Here is a 22,036-nt window from a genome sequence, read left to right as displayed (position 1 = left end):
CCACGGAAGTTATTTTTGGAAAATATAAAAAATACTGGATGAAGAAAGTACCAGAGGGGGCCCACACCCTGGCCACGAGGGTGGGGGGCGCGCCCTACCCCCCTGGGCGCGCCCCCCTGCCTCGTGGGCCCCCTGTTGGCCCTCTGGTGCCCATCTTCTGCTATATGAAGTCTTTCGTCCGAGAAAAAATCATAAGCAAGCTTTCGGGACGACACTCCGCCGCCACGAGGCGGAACCTTGGCGGAACCAATCTAGGGCTCCGGCGGAGCTATTCTGCCGGGGAAACTTCCCTCCGGAAGGGGGAAATCATCGCCATCGTCATCACCAACGCTCCTCTCATCGGGAGAGGGCAATCTCCATCAACATCTTCACCAGCACCATCTCCTCTCAAACCCTAGTTCATCTCTTGTATCCAATTCTTGTCTCTAAGTCTGAGATTGGTACCTGTAGGTTGCTAGTAGTGTTGATTACTCCTTGTAGTTAATGCTAGTTGGTTTACTTGGTGGAAGATTATATGTTCAGATCCTATATGCATATTAATACCCCTCTGATTATGAACATGAATATGATTTGTGAGTAGTTACGTTTGTTCCTGAGGACATGGGAGAAGTCTTGCTATTAGTAGTCATGTGAATTTGGTATTCGTTCGATATTTTGATGAGATGTATGTTGTCTCTCCTCTAGTGGTGTCATGTGAACGTCGACTACATGACACTTCACCATTATTTGGGCCTAGAGGAAGGCATTGGGAAGTAATAAGTAGATGATGGGTTGCTAGAGTGACAGAAGCATAAACCCTAGTTTATGCATTGCTTCGTAAGGGGCTAATTTGGATCCATATGTTTCATGCTATGGTTAGGTTTACCTTAATACTTTTGTTGTAGTTGCGGATGCTTGCAATAGAGGTTAATCATAAGTGGGATGCTTGTCCAAGTAAGGGCAGCACCCAAGCACCGGTCCACCCACATATCAGATTATCAAAGTAACGAACGCGAATCATATGAATGTGATGAAAACTAGCTTGACGATAATTCCCATGTGTCCTCGGGAGCGTTTTCCTTTATATAAGAAATTGTCCAGGCTTGTCCTTTGCTACAAAAAGGATTGGGCCACCTTGCTGCACCTTATTTACTTTTACTACTTGTTGGTCGTTACCAATTATCTTATCACAAAACTATCTGTTACATATTATTTCAGTGCTTGCAGAGAATACCTTACTGAAAACCGCTTGTCATTTTCTTCTGCTCCTCGTTGGGTTCGACACTCTTACTTATCGGAAGGACTACGATAGATCCCCTATACTTGTGGGTCATCAAGACTCTTTTCTGGCGCCGTTGCCGGGGAGTGAAGCGCCTTTGGTGAGTGGAACTTGGTAAGGAAAGATGTATGTACTGTGCTGAAATTTACTATCACTTGTTAATATGGAAAGTAATCCTTTGAGGGGCTTGTTCGGGGTATCTTCACCCCGTCCAGAAGAGCAAAGAGTTGCTCCTCAACCTACTGAACCTGCTGAAAATGTTTGCTTTGAAATTCATTCGGGTATGGTAGAGAAACTGCTAGCTAATCCTTTTGCAGAAGATGGAACAATGCATCCTAATTTACACCTAATCCATGTGGATGAAGTTTGTGGATTATTTAAGCTTGCAGGTATACCCGGTGATGTTGTTAAGAGGAAGGTTTTCCCTTTATCTTTGGAGGGAGACGCATTGACATGGTATAGGCTATGTGATGATACTGGATCTCGGGATTATAAGCGATTGAAGTTGGAATTTCACCAGAAGTTTTATCCTATGCATCTTGTTCATCGTGATCGCAATTATATATATATAATTTTTGGCCTCGCGAAGGAGAAAGCATCTCTCAAGCTTGGGGGAGGCTTAAATCAATGTTATATTCATGCCCCAATCATGAGCTCCCAAGAGAAATAATTATTCAAAAAATTTATGCTCGGCTTTCTGAAAATAATCACACCATGCTCGATACTTCTTGTTCTGGTTCTTATATGATGAAGACTATTGAATTCAAATGGGACTTATTGGAAAGAATTAAACGCAACTCTGAAGATTGGGACCTCGACGAAGGTAAGGAGTCAGGTATAACACCTAAGTTTGATTGTGTTAAATCTTTTATGGATACCGATGTTTTCCATAAGTTTAGCACTAAATATGGACTTGACTCTGAGATAGTAGCCTATTTTTGTGAATCATTTGCTACTCATGTTGATCTCCCTAAAGAGAAGTGGTTTAAATATCATCCTCCCATAGAAGTAAAAGTAGTTGAACCTATTAAAGTTGAAGAAAAGACTATCACTTATAATGATCCTATTGTTCCTACTACTTATGTTGAGAAACCACCTTTTCCTGTTAGGATAAAAGATCATGCTAAAGCTTCAACTGTGGTTCGTAAGAGCAATATTAGAACTTATACACCTTCTGAGCAAGTTAAAGTTGAACCTAATATTGCTATTGTTAAGGATCTCTTGGCTGATAATATTGATGGGCATGTTATTTACTTCTGCAACGAAACTGCTAGAATTGCTAAACCTTGTGCTAAAGATAAGCATAGACCTGTTGTAGGCCTGCCTGTTATTTCTGTTAAAATAAGAGATCATTACTATCATGGCTTATGTGATATGGGTGCTAGTGCAAGTGCTATACCTTTTGAATTATACAAAGAAATTATGCATGATATTGCACCTGCTGAGATAGAAGAGATTGATGTCATGATTAAACTTGCCAATAGAGATACTATTTCACCAATGGGGATTGTTAGAGATGTTGAAGTCTTGTGTGGGAAAACTAAATATCCTGCTGATTTTCTTGTTCTTGGTTCCCCACAAGATAGTTTTTGTCCCATTATATTTGGTAGACCCTTCTTGAATACTGTTAATGCTAAGATAGACCGCGGAAAGAATGTTGTTACTATTGGTCTAGATGATATGTCTCATGAGTTTAATTTCTCTAAATTTAGTAAACAACACCGGGAAGAGGAATTGCCTAGTAAATATGAAATTATTGGTCTTGCTTCTATTGCCGTACCTCCTAATGATCCTTTAGAACAATATTTGCTTGACCATGAAAATGATATGTTTATGAATGAAAGAAGGGAAATAGATGAAGTATTCTTTAAACAAGAACCTGTTCTGAAACACAACTTGCCTGTTGAAATCCTAGGGGATCCCCCTCCACCAAAGGGTGATCCCGTGTTTGAGCTCAAACCATTACCTGATACTCTTAAATATGCTTATCTTGATGAAAAGAAGATATATCCTGATATTATTAGTGCTAACCTTTCAGAGCATGAAGAAGAAAGATTATTGAAAACTCTGAAGAAGCACCGCGCTGCCATTGGATATACTCTTGATGATCTTAAGGGCATTAGTCCCACTTTATGTCAACATAAAATAAATTTGGAGAAAGATGCCAAACCAGTTCGTGATCACCAACGAAGGCTGAATCCTAAGATGAAGGAAGTGGTAAGAAAGGAAATACTAAAGCTTCTCGAGGCAGGTATTATTTATCCCGTTGCTGATAGTGAATGGGTAAGTCCTGTCCATTGTGTCCCTAAGAAGGGAGGTATTGCTGTTGTTCCTAATGATAAAGATGAATTGATCCCGCAAAGAATTATTACAGGTTATAGGATGGTAATTGATTTTCGTAAATTAAATAAGGCTACTAAAAAGGATCATTACCCCTTACCTTTTATTGATCAAATGCTAGAAAGATTATCCAAACATACACACTTTTGCTTTCTAGATGGTTATTCTGGTTTCTGTCAAATACCTGTGTCAGCTGATGATCAATCTAAGACCACTTTTACTTGCCCTTTTGGTACTTTTGCTTAAGACGTATGCCTTTTGGTTTATGTAATGCACCTGCTACCTTTCAAAGATGCATGATGGCTATATTCTCTGACTTTTGTGAAAAGATTTGTGAGGTTTTCATGGACGATTTCTCCGTCTATGGATCTTCTTTTGATGATTGCTTGAGCAACCTTGATCAAGTTTTGCAGAGATGTGAAGACACTAACCTTGTCTTGAACTGGGAAAAGTGCCACTTTATGGTTAATGAAGGCATTGTCTTGGGGCATAAAATTTCTGAAAGAGGTATCGAAGTTGATAAAGCTAAAGTTGATGCTATTGAGAAGATGCCATGTCCCAAGGACATCAAAGGTATAAGAAGTTTCCTTGGTCATGCCGGTTTTTATAGGAGGTTCATTAAGGACTTCTCCAAAAATTCTCGGCCTCTGACTAATTTATTACAAAAAGATATACCCTTTGTCTTTGATGATGATTGTGTAGAAGCATTCGAAATACTTAAGAAATCTTTGATTTCTGCACCTATCGTTCAGCTACCTGATTGGAATTTACCCTTTGAAATTATGTGTGATGCTAGCGATTATGCTGTAGGTGCTGTTCTAGGGCAAAGAGTTGATAAGAAATTAAATGTTATACAATATGCTAGTAAAACTCTAGATATTGCCCAGAGAAATTATGCCACTACTGAAAAGGAATTCTTAGCAGTTATATTTGCATGTGACAAGTTCAGATCTTACATTGTTGATTCTAAAGTAACTATTCACACTGATCATGCTGCTATTAAATATCTTATGGAAAAGAAAGATGCTAAACCTAGACTGATTAGATGGGTTCTCCTACTACAAGAATTTGATTTGCATATTATTGATAGAAAGGGAGATGAGAACCCCGTTGCAGACAACTTGTCTAGGTTAGAGAATGTTCTTGATGACCCACTACCTATTGACGCTAGCTTTCCGGATGAACAATTAAATGTCGTAAACGCTTCTCGTACTGCTCCATGGTAAGCTGATTATGCTAATTACATTGTTGCTAAATTTATACCACCTAGTTTCACATATCAGCAAAAGAAAAAGTTTTTCTATTATTTAAGACATTACTTCTGGGATGACCCACATCTGTATAAAGAAGGAGTAGATGGTGTTATTAGACGTTGTGTACCTGAGCATGAACAGGAACAGATCCTATGCAAGTGTCACTCCGAGGCTTATGGAGGGCACCACGCTGGAGATAGAACTGCACATAAGGTATTGCAATCTGGTTTTTATTGGCCTACTCTCTTCAAGGATGCTCGTAAGTTTGTCTTGTCTTGTGATGAATGTCAAAGAATTGGTAATATTAGTAGACGTCAAGAAATGCCTATGAATTATTCACTTGTTATTGAACCGTTTGATGTTTGGGGCTTTGATTATATGGGACCGTTTCCTGCCTCTAATGGGTATACTCATATTTTAGTTGCTGTTGATTACGTTACTAAGTGGGTAGAAGCTATTCCAACTAGTAGTGCTGATCATTACACTTCTATTAAGATGCTTAAAGAAGTTATTTTTCCGAGGTTTGGAGTCCCTAGATATTTAATGACTGATGGTGGTTCACATTTTATTCATGGTGCTTTCCGTAAGATGCTTGCTAAGTATGACGTTAATCATAGAATTGCATCTCCATATCATCCACAGTCCAGCGGTCAAGTAGAATTGAGTAATAGAGAGCTCAGATTAATTTTGCAAAAGATTGTTAATAGATCTAGAAAGAATTGGTCCAAGAAACTTGATGATGCATTATGGGCTTACAGAACTGCATATAAGAATCCTATGGGTATGTCTCCGTATAAAATGGTTTATGGAAAAGCATGTCACTTACCCCTCAAACTTGAACATAAGGCATATTGGGCCATTAAAGAGCTCAACTATGATTTCAAACTTGCCGGTGAGAAGAGGTTATTTGACATTAGCTCACTTGATGGATGGAGAACCCAGGCTTATGAAAATGCCAAACTATCTAAAGAAAAAGTTAAAAGATGGCATGACAAAAGGATACAAAAGCGTGAGTTTAATGTAGGTGATTATGTATTGCTATACAACTCTCATTTAAGATTTTTTGCAGGAAAGCTTCTCTCTAAGTGGGAAGGCCCATACGTTATCGAGGAAGTCTATCGTTCCGGTGCCATCAAAATCAACAACTTTGCAGGTACAAATCCGAAGGTGGTTAACGGTCAAAGAATCAAGCATTATATCTCAGGTAATCCCATAAATGTTGAAACCAATATTATTGAAACCGTAACCCCGGAGGAATACATAAGGGATACTTTCCGGAACGTTTCAGACTCCGAAAAGGAATAGGTACGTGGTACGGTAAGTAAACCGACTCCAAAACAGTTCTAATGGCAATTTTTCTCAGTTTGGGAATATTTAGAAAAATAGAAAAATAAGAAGCAGTCCGGGAAGGACACGAGGGTGGAGAGCGCGCCCTATCCCCCTGGGCGCGCCCCCCTACCTCGTGGGCACCTCGTGCGCTTTCCGGACTCCATTTTCTTGCACGATACGTACTTTGGTCGGTAAAAATTCATTATATAATCTCCCAGAGGTTTTGACCACCGTGTCACGCAATTATCCTCTGTTTTCGTTTCGAGCTGTTCCCCTGACAGATCTAGATCATCATGACGTCTCCAAGAACCCCCAAGGACAAGTTCTTCGAGAAGGTCATCAACCCCTACCTCGCGGAGGTGCTGCAACACCCTCAAACCGTTGAGATGCGTGATGGGTTGCTGCACATCCGCGATGTTGAGGGACCACAGAGGACTGGAAGCGTGGAGACAAGGTTCGAAGCAATGGAGCAACAAGTTTTCAAGTGCCAGGAGATGGTGGAACGTGGACTCGACTCCAACCACATAATGATCACGGAGTTCACCAACAACCACAAGCTGGATGCCAAGAACATTGGGGAGATCATCTTCAAGCTTCACGAGAAAATCGAGCACCTCCAGGCCCAGATCTATGAATTGCAAAACCAAAACTGTGAGTATGAATATAGATTCAAGAGAATGAGTTTGGCTGCAGATTTGAGGATTCCGGAGACTCGATCATCCTTCTATGATGGTGAGCCTATGCCTTGGAAGATGGACGACAAGCCTACATCATCAACAACTCCATCGTCGCTACTTCCGAAGAAGGAGATATAATCACATGGGTATGGGCACTCCCCTTGGCAACTGCCAAGCTTGGGGGAGGTGCCCCGGTATCGTATCACCATCACACTCCTATCTTTACCGTTTTTCTTAGTTCGATCCTTTTACTAATATTTTGATCTAGTAGAATAAAGTTTTAGCATGATCTGGTCATGAGTTTTGCTTTATGATCTCTCTATGTAATCGAGTCCGTGAGCTATATAATAAATATTAGTGTTGAGTCAAGGGCTTGATGATCTTGCTATGATCTTGAGTGAATAATAAAGAGAAGAAAAGAAAGAGAAAATAAAAAGAAACAAAGAGATCATATTGATCTTATGGATAGTAATGACTTCACATAGAAAGAGTATGATGATTAAAAGTTGTTGAGAGTTGACAAGCATAGTCTTGGTCATCGTTGCAATTAATAGGAAGTAATAAAGAAAGAGAGGTTCACATATAAATATGCTATCTTGGACATCTTTTATGATTGTGAGCACTCATTAAAATATGACATGCTAAAGAGTTGATATTGGACAAGGAAGACAACGTAATGGGTTATGTTTTCTTATATCTGAGATAAAGTATATTGTCATGGATCATCCAACATGTTGAGCTTGCCTTTCCCCCTCATGCTAGCCAATTCCTTGCACCAAGTAGAGATACTACTTGTGCTTCCAAATTCCCTTAAACCCAGTTTTGCCATGAGAGTCCACCATACCTACCTATGGATTGAGTAAGATCCTTCAAGTAAGTTGTCATCGGTGCAAGCAATAAAAATTGCTCTCTAAGTATGTATGATTTATTAGTGAGGGAGAAAATAAGCTTTATACGATCTTGTGATGTAGAAGTAATAAAGGCGACGGACTGCATAATAAAGGTCTATATCACAAGTGGCAATATAAAGTGACGTTCTTTCGCATTAAGACTTTGTGCATCCAACCCTTAAGCGCATGACAACCTCTGCTTCCCTCTGCGAAGGGCCTATCTTTTACTTTTATCTCCTACCCTATGCAAGAGTCATGGTGATCTTCACCTTTCCTTTTTACATTTTATCCTTTGGCAAGCACAGTATGTTGGTACGATCCAGATATATATATATAATTGGATATGAGTGAGCATGAACTATTATTGTTGACATTTACCCTTGAGGTAAGAAGTTGGGAGGCAAAACCATAAGCCCCTATCTTTCTCTGTGTCCGATTAAAACTCCATAACCACAAGTATTGCGTGAGTGTTAGCAATTGTGAAAGACTAAATGATAGTTGAGTATGTGGATTTGCTGAAAAGCTCTGACATAGACTCTTTCTGATGTTATGATAAATTGCAATTGCTTCAATGACTGAGATTATAGTTTGTTGGTTCTCAATGAAGTTTCTGATTCATACTTGACACTGTGAATAGATTATTACTTGAGCATAAGAAATCATATGGCAATATTCATATATGTTAGTGTTATGAGAATAATCATGATGCCCTCATGTCCGTATTTTATTTTATTGACACCTCTATCTCTAAACATGTGGACATATTTATCGATTTCGGCTTTCGCTTGAGGACAAGCGAGGTCTAAGCTTGGGGGAGTTGATACGTCCATTTTGCATCATGCTTTTATATCGATATTTATCGCATTATGGGCTGTTATTACACGTTATGTCACAATACTTATGCCTATTCTCTCTTATTTTACAAGGTTTACATAAGGAGGGAGAATGCCGGCAGCTGGAATTCTGGGCTGGAAAAGGAGCAAATACTAGAGACCTATTCTGCGCAACTCCAAAAGTCTTGAAACTCCACGGAAGTTATTTTTGGAAAATATAAAAAATACTGGATGAAGAAAGTACCAGAGGGGACCCACACCCTGGCCACGAGGGTGGGGGCGCGCCCTACCCCCTGGGCGCGCTCCCTGCCTCGTGGGGCCCCTGTTGGCCCTCTGGTGCCCATCTTCTGCTATATGAAGTCTTTCGTCCGAGAAAAAATCATAAGCAAGCTTTCGGGACGACACTCCGCCGCCACGAGGCGGAACCTTGGCGGAACCAATCTAGGGCTCCGGCGGAGCTGTTCTACCGGGGAAACTTCCCTCCGGGAGGGGGAAATCATCGCCATCGTCATCACCAACGCTCCTCTCATCGGGAGAGGGCAATCTCCATCAACATCTTCACCAGCACCATCTCCTCTCAAACCCTAGTTCATCTCTTGTATCCAATTCTTGTCTCTAAGTCTGAGATTGGTACCTGTAGGTTGCTAGTAGTGTTGATTACTCCTTGTAGTTGATGCTAGTTGGTTACTTGGTGGAAGATTATATGTTCAGATCCTATATGCATATTAATACCCCTCTGATTATGAACATGAATATGATTTGTGAGTAGTTACCTTTGTTCCTGAGGACATGGGAGAAGTCTTGCTATTAGTAGTCATGTGAATTTGGTATTCGTTCGATATTTTGATGAGATGTATGTTGTCTCTCCTCTAGTGGTGTCATGTGAACGTCGACTACATGACACTTCACCATTATTTGGGCCTAGAGGAAGGCATTGGGAAGTAATAAGTAGATGATGGGTTGCTACAGTGACAGAAGCTTAAACCCTAGTTTATGCGTTGCTTCGTAAGGGGCTGATTTGGATCCATATGTTTCATGCTATGGTTAGGTTTACCTTAATACTTCTTTTGTAGTTGCGGATGCTTGCATTAGGAGTTAATCATAAGTGGGATGCTTGTCCAAGTAAGGGCAGCACCCAAGCACCGGTCCACCCACATATCAGATTATCAAAGTAACGAACGCGAATCATATGAATGTGATGAAAACTAGATTGACGATAATTCCCAGTGTCCTCGGGAGCGTTTTCCTTTATATAAGAAATTGTCCAGGCTTGTCCTTTCCTACAAAAAGGATTGGGACACCTTGCTGCACCTTATTTACTTGTATTACTTGTTGCTCGTTACCAATTATCTTATCACAAAACTATCTGTTACATATTATTTCAGTGCTTGCAGAGAATACCTTACTGAAAACCGCTTGTCATTTCCTTCTGCTCCTAGTTGGGTTCGACACTCTTACTTATCGAAAGGACTATGATAGATCCCCTATACTTGTGGGTCATCAAGACTCTTTTCTTCTTGAGCACTGCGTTGGTTTTCCCTTGAAGAGGAAAGGGTGATGTCGTAAAGCAGCGTAAGTATTTCCCTCAGTTTTTGAGAACCAAGGTATCAATCCAGTAGGAGGCCACGCACGAGTCCCTCGCACCTACACAAACAAACAAGAACCTCGCAACCAACGCGATAAAGGGGTTGTCAATCCCTTCACGGTCTCTTACGAGAGTGAGATCTGATAGAGATGATAAGATACTATTTTTGGTATTTTTGTGATAAAGATGCAAAGTAAATAAAGCAAAGTAAACGGCAACAGAAATAGCAAAGTATAGGAATATTAATATGATGGAAAATAGACCCGGGGGCCATAGGTTTCACTAGTGGCTTCTCTCAAGATAGCATAAGTATTTGCGATGGGTGAACGAATTACTGCCGAGCAATTGATAGAATTGAGCATAGTTATGAGAATATCTAGGTATGATCATGTATATAGGCATCACGTCCGAGGCATGTAGACCGACTCCTGCCTGCATCTACTACTATTACTCCACACATCGACCGCTATCCAGCATGCATCTAGAGTATTAAGTTCATGAAGAACAGAGTAATGCATTAAGAAAGATGACATGATGTAGAGGGATAAATTCATGCAATATGATATAAACCCCATCTTTTTATCCTCGATGGCAACAATACAATACGTGCCTTGCTGCCCCTACTTTCACTGGGAAAGGACACCGCAACCCAAAGCTAACCACTTCTCCCATTGCAAGAAAGATCAATCTAGTAGGCCAAACCAAACTAATAATTCAAAGAGACTTGCAAAGATAACCAATCATACATAAAAGAATTCAGATTTGACTCAAATATTGTTCATAGATAATCTTGATCATAAACCCACAATTCATCGGATCTCGACAAACACCGCAAAAGAAGATTACATCGAATAGATCTCCACAAGAGAGGGGGAGAACATTGTATTGAGATCCAAAAAGAGAGAAGAAGCCATCTAGCTAATAGCTATGGACCCGAAGGTCTGAAGTAAACTACTCACACTTCATCGGAGAGGCCCTGGAGATGATGCAGAGGCCCTCCGTGATCAATGCCCCTTCTGGCGGAGCTCCGGAACAGGCCCCAAGATGGGATCTCGTAGGTACAGAAAGTTGCGGCGGTGGAATTAGGTTTTTGGCTCCGTATCTGGTAGTTTGGGGGTACGTAGGTATATATAGGAGGAAGAAGTACGTCGGTGGAGCAACGAGGAGCCCACGAGGGTGGAGGGCGCGCCTGGGGGGGTAGGCGCGCCCCCTACCTCGTGCCTTCCTCGTTGATTGCTTTACGTAGGGTCCAAGTCCTCTGGATCACGTTCGTTCCGAAAATCACGTTCCCGAAGGTTTCGTTCCGTTTGGACTCCGTTTGATATTCTTTTTCTGCAAAACTCTGAAATAGGCAAAAAAATAGCAATTCTGGACTGGGCCTCCGGTTAGTAGGTTAGTCCCAAAAGTAATATAAAAGTGTATAATAAAGCCCAATAATGTCCAAAACAGAATATAATATAGCATGAAGCAATCAAAAATTATAGATACGTTGGAGACGTATCAAGCATCCCCAAGCTTAATTCCTGCTCGTCCTCGAGTAGGTAAATGATAAAAATAGAATTTTTGATGCGGAGTGCTACTTGGCATAATTTCAATGTAATTCTTCTTAATTGTGGTATGAATATTCAGATCCGAAAGATTCAAGACAAAAGGTTAATATTGACATAAAAACAATAATACTTCAAGCATACTAACAAAGCAATTATGTCTTCTCAAAATAACATGGCCAAAGAAAGTTATCCCTACAAAATCATATAGTCTGGCTATGCTCTATCTTCATCACACAAAATATTTAAATCATGCACAACCCCGGTTTCAGCCAAGCAATTGTTTCATACTTTAGAATTTTCAAAATTTTCAACTTTCGCGCAATACATGAGTGTGAGCCATGGACATAGCACTACATGGGGAATAGAATATGGTGGTTGTGGAGAAGACAAAAAGGAGAAGATAGTCTCACATCAACTAGGCGTATCAACGGGCTATGGAGATGCCCATCAATAGATATCAATGTGAGTGAGTAGGGATTGCCATGCAACGGATGCACTAGAGCTATAAGTGTACGAAAGCTCAAAAAGAAACTAAGTGGGTGTGCATCCAACTCGCTTGCTCATGAAGACCTAGGGCATTTTGAGGAAGCCCATCATTGGAATATACAAGCCAAGTTCTATAATGAAAAATTCCCACTAGTATATGAAAGTGACAAAATGAGAGACTTTCTATCATGAAGATCTTGGTGCTACTTTGAAGCACAAGTGTGGTAAAAGGATAGTAGCATTGTCCCTTCTCTCTTTTTCTCTCATTTTTTTATTTTTTTTATTTGGGCCTTTTCTCTTTTTTTTTATGGCCTCTTTTCCTTTTTTCGTCCGGAGTCTCATCCCGACTTGTGGGGGAATCATAGACTCCATCATCCTTTCCTCACATGGGACAATGCTCTAATAATGATGATCATCACATTTCTATTTACTTTACAACTCAAGAATTACAACTCAATACTTAGAACAAAATATGACTATACGAATGCCTCCGCGGTGTACCGAGATGTGCAATGAATCAAGAGTGACATGTATGAAAGAATTATGAACGGTGACTTTGCCACAAATACGATGTCAACTACATGATCATGCAAAGCAATATGACAATGATGGAGCGTGTCATAATAAACGGAACGGTGGAAAGTTGCATGGCAATATATCTCGGAATGGCTATGGGAATGCCATAATAGGTAGGTATGGTGGCTGTTTTGAGGAAGGTTTATAGTAGGTGTAAGATACCGGCGAAAAGTGCGCGGTATTAGAGAGGCTAGCAATGGTGGAAGGGTGAGAGTGCGTATAATCCATGGACTCAACATTAGTCATAAAGAACTCATATACTTATTGCAAAAATCTACAAGTTATCAAAGCAAAGTACTACACGCATGCTCCTAGGGGAAGGGTTGGTAGGAGTTAACCATCGCGCGATCCCGACCTCCACACATAAGGAAGACAATCAATAAATATATCGTGCTCCAACTTCATCACATAACGGTTCACTATACGTGCATGCTACGGGAATCACAAACTTTAACACAAGTATTTCTCAAATTCACAACTACTCAACTAGCATGACTCTAATATCACCATCTTTATATCTCAAAACAATCATCAAGCATCAAACTTTTCTTAGTATTCAACACACTCATAAGAATTTTTTACTATTCTTGAATACCAAGCATATTAGGATTATTTAAGAAAATTACCATGCTATTTAAGACTCTCAAAATAATCTAAGTGAATCATGAGAGATCAATAGTTTCTATAAAACAAATCCACCACTGTGCTCTAAAAGATATAAGTGAAGCACTAGAGCAAAACTATATAACTCAAAAGATATAAGCGAAGCACATAGAGTATTCTAACAAATTCCAAATCATGGATGGCTCTCTCAAAAGGTGTGTACAGTAAGTATGATTGTGGTAAACTAAAAAGCAAAGACTCAAATCATACAATACGCTCCAAGCAAAACACATATCATGTGGTGAATAAAAATATAGCTCCAAGTAAAGTTACCGATGGAAGTAGACGAAAGAGGGGATGCCTTCCGGGGAATCCCCAAGCTTTGGCTTTTAGGTATCCTTAGATTATCTTGGGGTGCCATGGGCATCCCCAAGCTTTGGCTCTTGCCACTCCTTGTTCCATAATCCATCAAATCTTTCACCCAAAACTTGAAAACTTCACAACACAAAACTCAACAGAAAATCTCATGAGCTCCGTTAGCGAAAGAAAAGAAAACACCACTTCAAGGTACTATAATGAACTCATTATTTATTTATATTGGTGTTAAAATTACTGTATTCCAACTTCTCTATGGTTTATAAACTATTTTACTAGCCATAGAATCATCAAAATAAGCAAACAACACACGGAAAACAGAATCTGTCAAAAACAGAACAGTCTGTAGTAATCTGTAACTAACGCAAACTTCTGGAACGTGAAAAATTCAGCCAAATTAGGAAGTTCTACATAATTTGTTTATTGATATACAGCATAAAGAATCAACTAAAAAGCACATTTCTGTGATTTATTAAAACTAATTTCGTGCGCACAAAGTTTCTGTTTTCTACAGCAGAATCAAAATAACGATTATCGTAGGTTATCCTAACGGTTTTACTTGGCACAAACACTAATTAAAACACAAAAACGAATCTAACCAGAGGCTAGACAAATTATTTATTCCTAAACAGAAGCAAAAAGCAAAAAAAACTAAAATAAAATTGGGTTGCCTCCCAACAAGCGCTATCGTTTAACGCCCCTAGCTAGGCATAATAGCAAGGATAGATCTAGGTATTGCCATCTTTGGTGGGCAACCCATAAGTGGCTCTCATGATAGATTCATATGGTAATTTTATTTTCTTTCTAGGGAAGTGTTCCATGCCTTTCCTCAACATAAATTGGAATCTAATATTCCCTTCCTTCATATCAATAATTGCACCAATCGTTCTAAGAAAAGGTCTACCAAGAATAAGAGGACAATGAAGGATTGCAATCTATATCAAGAACGATAAAATCTACGGGCACATAGTTCCTATTTGCAACAATAAGAACATCATTGATTCTTCCCATAGGTTTTTTAATAGTGGAGTCCGCAAGGTGCAAATTTAAAGAGCAATCATCAAGTTCATGGAAACCTAGCAAATTGCACAAAGCTTTCGGAATCGTGGAAACACTAGCACCCAAATCACACAAAGCATAACACTCATGATCTTTAATTTTAATTTTAATAGTAGGTTCCCACTCATCATAAAGTTTTCTAGGGATAGAAACTTCCAACTCGAGTTTTTCTTCATAAGATTGCATCAAAGCATCAACGATATGTTTAGTAAAAGTCTTATTTTGACTATAAGCATGCGGAGAATTTAGCATGGATTGCAACAAGGAAATACAATCTATCAAAGAGCAATTGTCATAATTAAATTCCTTGAAATCCAAAATAGTGGGTTCATTGATGTCTAAAGTTTTAACTTCTTCAATCCCACTTCTACCAATTTTTGCATCAAGATCTAAAAACTCCGAATTTTTGGAACGTCTTCTAGGTAAAGGTAAATCATCTTCAGTCTCGTTATTATCAAGATTCATATTGCAAAACAAAGATTTAATAGGGGACACATCAATAAATTTTAGATCTTCATCTTTATTCTCGTAGAAATTAGAAGAACACGCTTTCATAAAGCACTCTTTCTTAGCACGCATCCTAGCGGTTCTTTCTTTGCACTCATCAATGGAAATTCTCATGGCTTTGAGAGACTCATTGATATCATGCTTAGGTGGAATAGATCTAAGTTTCAAAGAATCAACATCGAGAGAAATTCTATCAACGTTCCTAGCCAATTCATCAACTTTAAGCAATTTTTCTTCAAGCAAAGCATTGAAATTCTTTTGCAAATTCATAAACTCTTTAACACTATTCTCAAATTCAGAGGGCATCTTATTGAAATTTCCATAAGAATTGTTGTAGGAATTACCATAATTATTAGAGGAATTACTAGGAAAGGGCCTAGGATTAAAATTCCTCTATACGCGTTGTTGCCAAAATTATTCCGACCAACAAAATTCACATCCATAGATTCATTATTATTCTCAATCAAAGTAGACAAAGGCATATCATTAGGATCCGAAGAAACACTTTAGTAGCAAATAATCTCATAAGTTCATCCATCTTTCCACTCAAAACATTAATTTCTTCTATCGCGTGCACTTTTTTATTAGTAGATCTTTCGGTGTGCCATTGAGAATAATTAACCATAATATTATCTAGGAGTTTAGTAGCTTCTCCTAAAGTGATTTCCATAAAAGTGCCTCCCGCGGCCGAATCTAAAAAATTTCTAGAAGCAAAATTCAATCCGGCATAAAAAAAATTGGATGATCATCCACAAATTCAGACCATGAGTGTGGCAATTACGTATCATTAATTTCATCCTCTCCCAAGCTTGTGCAACATGTTCATGATCAAGTTTCTTAAAATTCATAATATCGTTTCTAAGAGAGATGATTTTAGCGGGAGGAAAATACTTAGAGATAATAGCATCTTTGCACTTATTCCAAGAATCAATACTATTTTTAGGCAAAGACGAAAACCACACTTTAGCACGATCTCTAAGCGAAAAAGGAAATAGCTTCAGTTTAACAATATCATTATCAACATCCCTCTTCTTTTGCATATCACACAAATCAACAAAGCTATTTAGATGGGTAGCGGCATCTTCACTAGGAAGGCCGGCAAATTGATCTTTCATAACAAGATTCAACAAAGTAGCATTAATCTCACAAGATTCGGCATCATTTAGAGGAGCGATCGGAGTGCTAAGAAAATCATTATTGTTGGTATTGCTAAAGTCACACAATTTGGTATTATCTTGAGCCATCATGACAAACAAGCAATCCAACACACAGGCAAATAAAAATCAAGCGAAAAGAGGCGAACGGAAAAGTGAGGGCGAATAAAACGGCAAGGGTGAAGTGGGGGAGAGGAAAACGAGAGGCAAATGGCAAATAATGTAGTGCGAAGGAGATGAGTTTGTGATGGGTACTTGGTATGGCTTGACTTGAGCGTAGACTCCCCGGCAACGGCGCCAGAAATGGCTCGTTGTCGGGAGTCCAAATCTTGACTTGACCTTGCGTAAGCCTCCCGGGCAACGGCACCAGAAATCCTTCTTGCTACCTCTTGAGCACTGCGTTGGTTTTCCCTTAAAGAGGAAAGGGTGATGCAGTAAAGCAGCGTAAGTATTTCCCTCAGTTTTTGAGAACCAAGGTATCAATACAGTAGGAGGCCACGCACGAGTCCCTCGCACCTACACAAACAAACAAGAACCTCGCAACCAACGCGATAAAGGGGTTGTGAATCCCTTCACGGTCTCTTACGAGAGTGAGATCTGATAGAGATGATAAGATAATATTTTTGGTATTTTTGTGATAAAGATGCAAAGTAAATAAAGCAAAGTAAACGGCAACGGGAATAGCAAAGTATAGGAAGATTAATATGATGGAAAATAGATCCGGGGGCCATAGGTTTCACTAGTGGCTTCTCTCAAGATAGCATAAGTATTTGCGATGGGTGAACGAATTACTGTCGAGCAATTGATAGAATTGAGCATAGTTATGAGAATATCTAGGTATGATCATGTATATAGGCATCACGTCCGAGGCAAGTAGACCGACTCCTGCCTGCATCTACTACTATTACTCCACACATCGACCGCTATCCAGCATGCATCTAGAGTATTAAGTTCATGAAGAACAGAGTAATGCATTAAGAAAGATGACATGATGTAGAGGGATAAATTCATGCAATATGATATAAACCCCATCTTTTTATCCTCGATGGCAACAATACAATACGTGCCTTGCTGCCCCTACTGTCACTGGGAAAGGACACCGCAACCCAAAGCTAACCACTTCTCCCATTGCAAGAAAGATCAATCTAGTAGGCCAAACCAAACTGATAATTCGAAGAGACTTGCAAAGATAACCAATCATACATAAAAGAATTCAGATTTGACTCAAATATTGTTCATAGATAATCTTGATCATAAACCCACAATTCATCGGATCTTGACAAACACACCGCAAAAGAAGATTACATCGAATAGATCTCCACAAGAGAGGGGGAGAACATTGTATTGAGATCCAAAAAGAGAGAAGAAGCCATCTAGCTAATAGCTATGGACCCGAAGGTCTGAAGTAAACTACTCACACTTCATCGGAGAGGCCTTGGAGATGATGTAGAGGCCCTCCGTGATCAATGCCCCTTCCGGCGGAGCTCCGGAATAGGCCCCAAGATGGGATGTCGTAGGTACAGAAAGTTGCGGCGGTGGAATTAGGTTTTTGGCTCCGTATCTGTTAGTTTGGGGGTACGTAGGTATATATAGGAGGAAGAAGTACGTCGGTGGAGCAATGAGGGGCCCACGAGGGTGGAGGGCGCGCCTGGGGGGGTAGGCGCGCCCCCCCTACCTCGTGCCTTCCTCGTTGATTGCTTTACGTAGGGTCCAAGTCCTCTCGATCACGTTCGTTCCGAAAATCACGTTCCCGAAGGTTTCATTCCGTTTGGACTCCATTTGATATTCTTTTTTGCGAAACTCTGAAATAGGCAAAAAAACAGCAATTCTGGGCTGGGCCTCCGGTTAGTAGGTTAGTCCCAAAAGTAATATAAAAGTGTATAATAAAGCCCAATAATTTCCAAAATAGAATATAATATAGCATGAAGCAATCAAAAATTATAGATACGTTGGAGACGTATCAAGCCCCTGCAGGACCGCCGCCACCAGCCATCGCCTTGGCGAGAGCGACAAGTTCCGTAGCTGGGCAAGGAGCGCGCCGATAAGCCCCGCGAATAGCAGTGCCTCCTCCTCGAGGACGCGAGCAGCAGAGAGGCGACAGTGAGCAAGGGGTGGTCGCGGAGCGGGTGGTCAGTGGGGAAGACGAGGAGCAGCTTGAGGTGGGAGTGGAGCTCGCGGCATGGTGAGGAGGGGACAACTGGAGCATCATCGCTCGCGGTGGGGAGAGAGGGGGGAGGGAGAGAGAGTCTTTTTTCCTTTTGCGAGAAGCAGCATGTTCTATCATTTTTTAGAGTGATTTTTTGCTAGAAAAGCTGACGTGACGCTGCCCAGTCAGCAGTCGACATGGTCAAAACCGGGAGGAGGTTTGAAACTTAAACCAGATGTTTAGTTTGGAGTGTGGGTTGACCAGTTGTGTAGTTCAGGGTTTAAACTTAAACCGAGTGGCAAGTTTAAAGTTGTAAAGGGGACTTTTCTTAAAACAGTATGTCATTATGAACTGTAAAAAAAGGACAGACTCAGTGCATAAAAGCTCCCACACGAGGTAGGGTCTGGGGAAGGATTATAGGAACCTAGTCTTACCCCTGCAAAGTGCAATGCAGAGAGGCTGGTTCAAACCCAAGACCTCTTGGCACAAGTAGGGAGGACTTCACCACTGCGCCAGGCATGTCGTTATGAACTGTAATCACATTAATTTCTTCAGTGTAAGACCGCAGGATGTAGTGTTAGTAACAAACAGTTTGAGATATCTTTCTGCAATACTCCATGAAAGCAGAAGGCTTGCAATACTCCATGATGAGCTGCTGACTAGTTTCCGGTGGTATTTGAATATTTGATCAGTTGTGTACCACGTGTATGGTTATCTCCTCAACGTAGGGAGGCAGGCAGATTTCTCCAACTTTGTCCAAGAAAAAGCACAGCATACGAGTTTGCTTGATTCCCACGATCCGCCTTGTCTCAACTTTCAACAGTCCATGTGTATGCGTTGATACACGGCGGAATTTGTAATGGATCAAATAGAGCAAATGTAGTTTTCTCTCGGTTTGTGGTTTGTTTCTAGGCATGTCAGCTTATGCCCAGCTCTATCGTTTGTGCTGTTTGTGTGTGCTGTAATCCAGGTCAGATATATTTTAGTGTCAACAGCACCACCAATCCGTCGTAGTCTAGGTGGTTAGGATACTCGGCTCTCACCCGAGAGACCCGGGTTCAAGTCCCGGCGACGGAAATCTCCTTTTTTTTGTTTTCCAAAATTTCACTGAAGTTTTTTCCTTTTTTTTACGGAGGAAAGTTTCCCTAAAGTTGAATGATCATTGTTCCTGATCCGAGTGAAGGATAAATGCATCTGGTAATGTGCTGTTGATATCGAAGCTCCTTCTGTTACATGCTCACTGCTGATATAGGAGACAGTTTGTCACCCCTGAACAGCTGGGTAAAATTATCTTCATTTTGAGATTGCTTTGTAGGAGTAGTTTCTAGTGAAAGCAAATGCTCATAATAAGGTAAATCTGAGCAAGCTAGATGCTTGATGAGCTGGCGGCCAGTTTGTGATGGCAGTCTTAACCTTTAGAGACACCGATCCACTGGGAGGCATTTGATCATGTGTTACCATGGGAAATTCAGAGATGTGTTATATGGATCAAAGAAAACACCACGGCGAGCAGACATGGCATGCTCCTCGTCCTAGCCTAGAAATCTATTTTCATTTCCCTATATATTTTTCATCAGTTTGATATAAAAAGTTCTCGGCATGCTCTTCTGCTTCACCAAAGCAATCTGCTTCTGCGGAAAGCGACGTGACGACGAGCGCATCACGGCCGTCCACTCTGGTCTGAAAAGAAGAGGAGTCCAAAAATTGATTCCTTTCTTCCTTCCCTCCACTTCTCCTTTCCCTCCGCCGATCAAAAAGCAGAGCCACCCCACCACCACCTCCACCCACCGACGGCCACCTCCCGCTCTGCTGCTCTGCTCCTTCCACACCCGCAGGCCACAGCGATGCGGCTGTGGTGGGACTATAAACTCGGTTCCGGCCGTATCAGCTCAGTCTCCCACTCCCCGGGATCGCAACCACAATGGGCAACGCTGCGCCGCGCGGTCCGGCGGTGGAGGAGCGGCTGACGCAGCCGCGCCGCCTCGTCCGGCAGCTCTCCGACCTGGACTCCGACCGGCTCCGGCGGCTCATCCGCTCCGGCGACCTCGCGCCGTGCTTCGACGCCGCCGAGGAGGACGGACGCGCAGTGGAGTGCCCCATCTGCTTCCACGTACGTACGCATGAAGCATGATGACTCACAATTGGGCTTTCTCTCTTGCGTTCTGATTTTTTGTTTTCCCGATCGATGCAGTTCTACCCGAGTTTGAATCGATCCAAGTGCTGCGGCAAAGGGATCTGCACAGGTAATCCGTCGAGCTACAGCACTTCCTCTTGAAGATTTCTGTCAAGATTTTGCTCAAATTTGTACTCAGATTCAGAAGTGGTTATTTCCTATATTGGGCTATGTGTCCTCAGAGCTATACTAATCGAATATCATAGCTTATAAAGCATGCTCCCATTTCCTTTAAAATGATGCTACATCTCAGAGAACTTTTTTAAGTGTCATCACGATTCTGAAGGTCTCCTGTTTCATTGTTGCGCAGAGTGCTTCTTGCAGTTGATGCCGTCGAAGGCTTCCAAAGCTGTCCAGTATCCTTCTTTGCTACCTAGCTAGTGTGCAATACTCTGCACACCAGCTGTAGATTCTTTACCCATGAACATCTGTACCAAATTTAATCTGATACGTGTTGCTTCTGTTTTTATACTGAAGGATCTTTACCTTTATTCATGAATTGGGCCTAAAATCTGACTGTTTACTAGCTGATTTTTGGCATCTGAATCACCTTGGGCCCTTAACTGGCAATGCAGCTGCCCATTCTGCAAAACCGCAGCCTACGCTGTCGAATACCGCGGTGCTAGAACCTTGAGTGAGAAGAAACTTCAACGAGAAGTAAGCTTTCAGCCCAGAGATTCTGATCAACATAAAGCATCATACTACCTGATATTTGCCAGCAAAACTTTTATTCCGAATTTCTTACAGGAAGAACAGAGCGTTTATGAGGGTGCGACAAGAATACATTCCAAGAACGCCGGGGGACATATCCTACTACCATAGAAGTTGCAAGCCCAATTTTGCAGTGCTAAAAGCTCGCTTAGCAAACTGTTAATTTTTATGACCCCTGGAGAGAAATTTCAAGGCTTCATATATCATTTGTCTGTACGATTCTTAGACAATGATAAGAATTGTTTTAGATATAGATGTTTGCAGAACAGAGTAAATGCTAGTACTCCAAACTGAAACAAAAATATTCTTCCAGAACGGTTCTGTAGCTTGCTCTGAAGAGAACGATAAAAGTCCAAAGTTTTCAGGCCCTAAATTATATTTGTGGCGTCCAGCCATCATGCAGCCGGAGTTGCTTTGATTCCGGGCGGTGCACCTTGCCTGTTGCGGAATCCCTGCCTGTAATTCTTTTATCTTTATCATTTCTACTTTGGTAAGCTTTGGAGGTGTGCGCTCACTCTTGAGTCTTAACTA

The 22,036-nt window shown here is 40.9% G+C and overlaps 1 protein-coding gene and 1 non-coding gene across 3 annotated transcripts; both read left to right on the top strand.

The window, feature by feature from the left end:
- Positions 1-19,625: 19,625 nt before the first annotated feature.
- Positions 19,626-19,698, top strand: TRNAE-CUC (transfer RNA glutamic acid (anticodon CUC)). The gene has a single exon. It is a non-coding gene; the product is annotated as a tRNA-Glu (tRNA).
- Positions 19,699-20,378: 680 nt separating this feature from the next.
- Positions 20,379-21,999, top strand: LOC123167561 (E3 ubiquitin-protein ligase GW2). 2 transcript variants are annotated; one of them, XM_044585396.1, is made up of 5 exons: positions 20,379-20,731; positions 20,813-20,864; positions 21,105-21,150; positions 21,370-21,451; positions 21,542-21,999. In XM_044585396.1, the coding sequence occupies exons 1-5, from the start codon at positions 20,543-20,545 to the stop codon at positions 21,614-21,616; spliced, it is 444 nt and encodes a 147-aa protein (XP_044441331.1). In that variant the 5' UTR covers positions 20,379-20,542; the 3' UTR covers positions 21,617-21,999. The 2 variants fall into 2 exon arrangements, with proteins under 2 accessions (XP_044441331.1, XP_044441332.1); XM_044585397.1 differs by having other exon boundaries at positions 21,514-21,999.
- Positions 22,000-22,036: the final 37 nt, after the last annotated feature.

Source organism: Triticum aestivum, chromosome 7D (assembly GCF_018294505.1).
Source record: "Triticum aestivum cultivar Chinese Spring chromosome 7D, IWGSC CS RefSeq v2.1, whole genome shotgun sequence".
Lineage (NCBI taxonomy): Eukaryota > Viridiplantae > Streptophyta > Magnoliopsida > Poales > Poaceae > Triticum > Triticum aestivum.
This window is presented reverse-complemented; position numbering and strand designations above follow the sequence as displayed.

Coding starts and splice junctions, on each gene's coding strand:
- LOC123167561 (XM_044585396.1), top strand. CDS start 20,543: ATGGGCAACGCTGCGCCGCGCGGTCCGGCGGTGGAGGAGCGGCTGACG. Junction 20,865..21,104: donor CGGCAAAGGGATCTGCACAG/GTAATCCGTCGA, acceptor ATTGTTGCGCAG/AGTGCTTCTTGCAGTTGATG. Junction 21,151..21,369: donor AAGGCTTCCAAAGCTGTCCA/GTATCCTTCTTT, acceptor CTGGCAATGCAG/CTGCCCATTCTGCAAAACCG.